At 50.6% G+C, this 7,925-nt stretch overlaps 1 protein-coding gene across 9 annotated transcripts in view; it reads left to right on the top strand.

The window, feature by feature from the left end:
* Positions 1 to 2,342: 2,342 nt before the first annotated feature.
* Positions 2,343 to 7,925, top strand: part of NBEA (neurobeachin) — a 901,556-nt gene continuing 895,973 nt past the window's right edge. For 8 of the 9 annotated variants that reach the window (XM_077484128.1, XM_077484132.1, XM_077484134.1 and 5 more), the window contains exon 1: positions 2,343 to 2,914. In XM_077484128.1, the coding sequence (XP_077340254.1) occupies positions 2,711 to 2,914 (204 nt within the window). In that variant the 5' untranslated portion in view covers positions 2,343 to 2,710. The remainder of the gene's footprint in view (positions 2,915 to 7,925) is intronic. The other variant, XM_077484136.1, reaches the window with a different exon arrangement.

Genomic DNA, 7,925 nt, shown 5'->3' on the forward strand with positions numbered 1-7,925 from the left:
CATCCTATCTCTCCATCCCCCTGCATCTCTCCTATCCAGCTGGCAATATGCCATCCTCTTCTCTCTATCCTCTTTTTTATCCTCCATCATCGCTCATCTCCATCCTCTACAGTCTCCATCATCTCTCCTTTTCCTCCCCTCTCTGCTTCATTCTCTGTCATATCACCTCTCCATCCTCTCTCCTCTCCATCTTCTCTCCGCTCCATCCTCCCACCTCTCTATCTCCTCTCCACCCCCCCTCTTCTCCATCCTCCATCATCTCTGCTCTCCATCCTCCTCTCCTCTTCATCCTCCTACCACTCTAACCTCTCCATCCTCTCTCTCATCATCCTCTCTATTCTTCATGAACTCTCCTCTCCATCCTTTCTCCTCTCCATCCCCTCCCTTCTCTATCCTCCATCCCCTCTCATCTACAACCTCCATCATACCTCTTCTCTCATCTCTATCTCCTCCCTTCTATATCCTCCTTCCACTCCATCATATCTCTTCTCCGTCATCTCTTCTCTCCATCCCTTCTCTTCTCTATCCTCCATCCCCTCTCCTCTACAACCTCCATCATACCTCTTCTCTCCTCTTCTCTCCTCTCCAACTCCTCCCTTCTATATACTCCTTTGTCTCCATCATAGAAGAGAATGGAGAGGAGTGAGGTGGATGGTTGGTGAAGACAGAGGAGGATAGAAAGGAGGATGGAGAGGAGAGAGGAAGGGTGGAGAGGAGAGATGAGTAGCAGATAGGAGGATGGAGAGAGGAGGAATCACAGGAGATAGGATGAAGAGCAGATAGGATGGAGACCAGAGAGAAGGATGGAGAGGAGACAGGAGGATGGAGAGGAGAGAGGAAGGATGGACAACGGGATAGAAAAAGAGAGGAGGATAGAGAGAAGAAAGGATAACAAGGAGAAAGGATGGAGAGGAGAAAAGAGGATGACAAGAAAGATAGAGAAGAAGGATGGAGAGAGAGAGAGGGACGAGGGTGAGATGAGGATGGAGAGAAGGGAAGATGGAGAGGAGAGAAGATATAGAGTAGAGATGATGTGGAATGGAGAGGAGGATTGAGAAGAAAGAGGATGGAGAGGAGAGATGATGCAGAGTAGGATGAAGAAGAAGGATGGAGACCTCCTCTCCATCCTCCATCTTCTCCATCCTACGCTCCATCCTCTCTCCTCTCCATCTTCTTGCTTCTCTATCGTCCTCTCCATTCCACATCATCTCTACTCTATATCCTCTCTCCTCTCCATTTTCCCTTTCCTCCATCCTCATCTCACCTCTCTATGCCCCTCTCTTTCTCCATCCTTCTTCTCCATTGTTCTCTTCATCCTCTTTTCTCCTCTCCATCCTTTCTCCTTGTTATCCTTTCTCCTCTCTATCCTCCTCTCTTTTCTATCCTGTTGTCCATCCTTCCTCTCTCTTCTCCATCCTCCTCTCTGGTTTCCATCCTATCTGCTCTTCATCCTCTCTCCTGTCAATCCTCCTCTCTCCATCCTCCTATCTGCTACTACTCTCCTCTCCATCCTTCCTCTCTCCTCTCCATCCTCCTTTCCATCCTCCTCTGTCTTCTCCAGCCATTCACCTCACTCCTCTCCCTCCTCCCTCTTCTCTCCATCCTCCTCTCTCCTCTTCATCCTCCTCTCTCCTCTCCACCCTCTCTCCTCTCCTCTCCATCCTTCCTCTCTCCATCCTTGCTCTCTCCTCTCCATCCTCCTCTCTCCTCTCCATCCTTCATCTCTCCTCTCCATCCTCTCTCCTCTCCATCCTTCCTCTATCCTCTCCACCCTCTCTCCTCTCCACCCTTCTTCTCTCCTCTCCATCCTCCTTTCTCTTCTCTGACTTCTCCAGCCATCCACCTCACTCCTCTCCAATCTCTTCTCTTCTCCCCATCCTCTTCTCTGCTCTCCATCCTCCTCTCCATCCCCCTCTCTCTATCCTCCTTCTCTTCTCTCCTCTACACCCTCTCTCCTCTCCATCCTTCCTCTCCATCCCCCTCTCCCCTCTCCATTCTCTCTCCTCTCTTCTCTCCATCCTCCTCTCTATCCTTCTCTCCTCTCCATCCTTCCTCTCTCCTCTCCACCCCACTCTCTCCTCTCCTCCCCCTCTCTCCTCTCCATCCTTCCTCTCCATCCTCCTCTCCCCGCTCCATCCTTCTCTCCATTCTCTCTCCTCTCTTCGCTCCATCCTCCTCTCTATCCTTCTCTCCTCTCCATCCTTCCTCTCTCCTCTACACCCCACTCTCTCCTCTCCTCCCCCTCTCTCCTCTCCATCCTGGGATGGGGGATGCTGTGGGTACCTGCACACCTGTTCATCCCGGGGTCGCTAGGCGGGCTCGGCCCCGCCCCCGGGCATCAGTGGCGCAGGCGCAGTTCACCGTACCGCAGGCAGGGGGCGTCAACATGGCGGAGGAGTGAGCGGTGTCTGTTCTGATCAGCACAACAACGCCAGCCAGCTGCAGCCGCCATCCCGTTACCCGGCGACCGACCGAAGAGGAGGAGGGGAGAAGAAGGAGAGGCCGCCTTATCAGCCGGTGGAGCCCGGGGCTGGCGGGGTGGTAATGGAGGGGGTGTGCGGTAATAGCCCGGGCAGTATGGATTAGGCAGTGCCGGTCTCCGCAGGTGTGAGAGTGTCCGTCCGATCGCGGTGACTCAGCCCGTTATCTGGAGGATCCGTACAGAAGACAGCACAGCCTGTCCGTGCCGGGAGGAGGAGGACGGGGGAGGATGGCCAGTGACAAGCCGCTGGTGGGGGTCGGCTGCCCGGACAGAGATCCCCCGGGAGGATCGGGCTCCATGGTTCTCCCCGGCGGGGTGATCAACCCGTCCGTCCCCATCCGCAACATGAGGATGAAATTCGCCGTCCTCATCGGCCTCATCCAGGTCGGGGAAGTCAGCAACCGGGACATCGTGGAGACCGTCCTCAACCTGGTAAGAGGCCGGACAGGTGACCCCGGGGGAGGGCGGTGTGCCCCTTGGGGAGGGGGTGGTGTGCCCACTGTGTGCCCCTTGGGATTGTGTGCCCCTCGGGGCTGGGGGGTTGTATCCACTGTGTGCCCCCCGGTTGTGCCCACTGTGTGCCCCTCGGGGGTGGTGTGCCCCTCGGGTTGGGGCCTGGACTCCGGTTCTGTGTGCCTTATAGATCATTGGGGGGCCCTACAATGTGTGTGCCTATAAGATCGTTATGGTCCTCGCTGGGGCCCCTGCCCTGTGTGCCTATAGATAACTGGGTGCCCCTATGCTGTGTGTGCCTATACATCATCAGCGGGGACCCTACAATGTGTTCCAATAGATCATTAGGGGGCAAAACTTTATACCTATATATGATTGGGATACTTTGGGGGGCTACCCTGTGTACCTAAAATCATCAGCTCTACCATTTGTGCACCCTGTGTACTTATAGACCATCGGAGGCCTTAAGGGAGGGCAAACCTATGTGTGCCTACAGATAAAAGTCCTCCAGGGGGGGTTCTATCCTGTATGTGCCTCCAGGGGGCTCCTACATTTTGTGCCTATAGATCAATATTATTCCCTTAGGGGCCTCCTGCCCTGTGTGCCTATAGATCATTGGGGGCTTCTGGGGCATGACCCTATCTTAAACATGCTGATCATTGGGCCCTATCCTGTGTGTTTTTAATTAATCGGTGATCTCCTGGGGGGGGATCCTAACCTACACATGACTATAGATCATAGTCCTCTCAGTCGGGCATTACCTTGTATATGCCTATAGATCATTGGCTGGGTGTGCTTGGGAAGCATTGGGGCCCTACCCTTTGTAACTATAGGTCAGTGATGGTGAACCTTGGCACCCCAGATTTTTTGAACTATATTTTCCACAATGCTCAACTACACTGCAGAGGGCATGAGCATCATAGGAAATGTAGTTCCAAAAGATCTGGGTGTCATGGTTTGCCATCACTGCTATAGGTCATTAGGGTCCTCTTGAGGGGATGATCCTACCCTATGCATATCTATAGATCATAGTCCTCCGGGGGGGGGGGGAAACCCTGTATATGTCTGTAGATCATCTGGTACATCTGAGATCTGGCATCTATAACGGGGTGATTGTGTGCCTATAGATCGTAGTAGTAGTCCCCCCCCCCCCCCCCCAGTCGGGCATTGCCCTGTGTGTGCCTATAGATCCTTGGCTGGCTGTGCTGGAAAGCATTGGGGCCCTACCCTTTGTGCCTATAAGTCATTAGGGTCATCCTGAGGGGATGATCCTACCCTACGTATGTCTATAGATTGTAGTCCCCCTGGAGGGCTCCTACCCTCAATGTGCCCCTTGATCATATTTTTATGACATCTATACTGGGGTGGTTGTGTGCCTATAGATCGTAATCCTCCCAGGTGGGCTCTACCTTGTACGTGCCTATAGATCATTGGGGTCCTGTCAAGGGGCTACTACCCCATCTGTGCTCAGAGAGAATTGGTGTCCTACCCTAAGTGCCTATAGATCAGCAGGGTCCTCCTGGAGGGCCCCTACCCTGTATATGCCTATAGGTCAGTGATGGCAAACCTTGGCACCCCAGATGTTTTGGAACTACATTTCTCATGATGCTCATGCACCCTGCAGTATAGGTGAGCATCATGGGGAAATGTAGTTCCAAAACATATGGGGTGCCAAGGTTTGCCATCACTGCTATAGGTCATCTGTGTCCATCTAGGTAAGGCATCTGTACGGGGGGATGTGTGCCTATAGATTGGCAGCCTCTACCCAGTGTGTGCCTATAGATTGGCAGCCTCTACCCAGTGTGTGCCTATAGATTGGCAGCCTCTACCCAGTGTGTGCCTATAGATTGGCGGCCTCTACCCAGTGTGTGCCTATAGAGTGGAGTCCTGATCTCATCTGTACTGCGGGGGTTGTGTGCCTATAGGTCAGGGCCCACCCTGGGGGGGGGGGGCCTACCCTCTGCCTGTCTATAGATTGGAGGCCATCCTGGGGGATGGAGACTGTAGATTGACTCTGTGTGTGCCTATAGATCGGAGTCCTCCCAGGGATAGCATCTGTACTGGAGGGGTTGTGTGAATATTGATCAGGTGTCCTCCCGGGAAATGGGGGTTGGGTGTACCCTGTGCATGTCTATAGGTTGGATTTCTCCTAGGGATGGCATCTGTGCCAGGTGGGTTCCAGCCCATGTGTCTATAGATCCTTCTAGCATCAGGCATGGGAATCTCAGGGATGGCATCTGTGCCTAGGCCCCCGTCCTGTGGATATGGTCGTACTGCAGGAAGCCCAACGTCCTCTCACCATTAGCTGATCACTAATAACACTGAATGTTCTATCAAATTCTTTACCAAACCATCAGAGCCTAAACCAGGGATCGTAAGGCTGTGCTGTGTCCCTTCCTGTGCTCGGTGCTTTACTCCTGATCTGGGGATTTCTATTGTTGGATATCTCACACAGATTTGCAGCTCCTGTTATTAGTGAAAGGTTAAAGGTGGCACATTGGTCATGAATGGCCTGTGTGCTGTAGATCATACGGCCCCCCCCTTCCAGAAGCTGACAGCTGATCTAGGCAATCCTGATGATGGATATGAATTTTCAGATTTGCAGTTCCCTCGGCTAGTAAAGGGTTAAAGCTAGCACTTTAAAAGGCTGCATTGGCCACAATGGCCCGTGTGCTGTAGATAATGCCGCTGCCTTTCCCCTCCATTGCCTCCCAGCAGGTGACAGCTGATCTGGGGAACCCTAAGCTTTCTCCTTCACATTGCACACCCTTCGATTAATCAGGGGTTAAAGCAGCATCCTCCAGGGTGCAGTTGCTGTGAGCGGCCCATATGCTGCGGTATTAAATGTCTTGGAAGCTATGTGCAGCTCCTCTTCTCCCCCCTTCCACGTCTTTAAATATATATGGCATCCTTGCAAGTGGAAGGAGACCCCGGAGGATTGATGCAGCGCTGTCATTGCCGTCACCTCCGTGGGAGCGGAGGGGTTAATCGCGGCTAGTGTGTCTGATCATGCATCTGATTATCCCTGAAGATTAGGCATCAGGGTGCGTGGAAACCTGCGCTTGACATTACATGTGTCATGCACATACAAAGCCTTTCCTTCCACATCTCACAGATTATATGACAAAGGCTTAGGAAGCTTTGATTAGTTGGAGCCTTAAATTGTAATTATGGAGGAGAATGTGGAGTCCAGGCTTCATCAAGGCATCCACATAGGCCACTCTCCCGTCTTTTTTATCGAATTTAATGAATAAAAAATAAAAATGACAAAGCCTATATGAACTTATGTCCTTTTTAGAATTGAACGCGTCCTTTGCGATTTTTATATTTTGTGCAAAATGTCTCATTGCCACTCGCCTTTTATGTGTGCCGGCCTGGTATTGTATTGCAGTGACTTTGTAGACCTCTTATAGAGGAGATGTCTTAGCCAAAAAGCGCTGCGTTCCATTAAATATTCTATATGGAAGAACACTGTATGTATTTGAGTTCTTATGGAGGTGGTTGGTGTTTATAAATGCCGGTTTATTATTGAACCCTGGTAGATTTAAAGCAAATTGATAAAGGCACGCAATTCCGACGTTCTTCACCGCCTGCTGGCACAATCCCATATATGTTCCCTTTGAGTCACAGTGACCTCGTCTCCCTTCCCCCCCCCCCCCCCCCCACCACAACAGAATTGCTGAATGTAGATCCTCCCGTGACACGGCATGAAACCCTTCCGATTCACAAGGATGCAGAATGAACCATGTTTTAGGAAGCCGGGGCACCAAATGCTGACTCATTTCTTTCATATTTGATTTGTGCTGCCAAATAGATTGTGCTCCGGCTCATTATATTATATCATGGTTTGTCTTTTGCAACACGGGGCAGCATTACAATAATCCTCACAGCCAAGGTTTTAAAACTGCTTCATTAGGCCAGTCTTAAGAATCAAGTAGCACACAATTGTAACTAATGGATTAATCCACCCACCGTGAGATGCGGACTGTCTGGGGGATTGGGAGCTGTCACATTGGCCCCTGTAGGGTGGAATGGGACTGATGGGGGAAGAGTTCATGCCTGGAGCATCTTGTCATCTTTAGTCAGGTGTTGTGGAGGCAGCAGGCTGCTTCTGTCTCTTCCGTGCACGCTTCTCTATTTGCATTTGACCCAGTGCATGCAGCCAGAAACTGCAGCAGCACAGGCGTGCACGATTATTCTAATATTGGATGATTAATATATGTAGTGCTGTGGAGATGGCACCTTGAAAAGATGTAGATTATAAAATTTGTATGTGTGTGTGTGTGTGTGTGTGTGTGTGTGTGTGTGTGTGTGTGTATATATATATATATATATATATAACACACACACACACACACACACACACACACACACACACACACACACACACACTATTCATGCTCCAGGTATGAACTCTTCCCCCATCAGTCCCATTCCACCCTATATAATATAAATGCGTGTGGATATATCTATATCTCTAGTTAATATTTTTTTTCAGCAGGAATGTAGTCTCGGCACCTCCAGCACTAAATGTAAATAATGGCTAGGGGTGCTGGGTTATGCTACAGTGTCTGTTGTTGCAGGGTGGGGGAGTATTGTTGCTGCTGGGGGACCTATTTGTCTCTGGATGGGATCTATTTTGCTGTATTGTTTCTGGCGGGGGAGATCTACTATTGCTGGGGGCCAGTTATCGCTGTTGGGGATCTACTGTTGAGGGTACAGTCTATTGTAGTTGGCTGCTGATGGGTCTATTGATGATGTCTGTGGGGAGATCTTTCATTGCTGCTGGGGGTCTATATTTGGTTGTGGATGGTTCATTGTTGCTTGGGGGTTTATGGTCATTGACTGCAGGGGATTTATTTTACTGCTTTTCTTGTTATTAACAAGTTTTATATAAACTACTTAGTACTACAAATGTTACTTGGTTCTGTACTCTCTAAAAGGGCAGTACTAGGAGGAAGGGTGGTAGGAGGTAGGTAGGGGCAGAGAT

This window comes from Lithobates pipiens, unplaced genomic scaffold (assembly GCF_037356315.1).
Source record: "Lithobates pipiens isolate NorthernLeopardFrog02 unplaced genomic scaffold, aLitPip1_a1.2 Scaffold_16, whole genome shotgun sequence".
Classification (NCBI taxonomy): domain Eukaryota; kingdom Metazoa; phylum Chordata; class Amphibia; order Anura; family Ranidae; genus Lithobates; species Lithobates pipiens.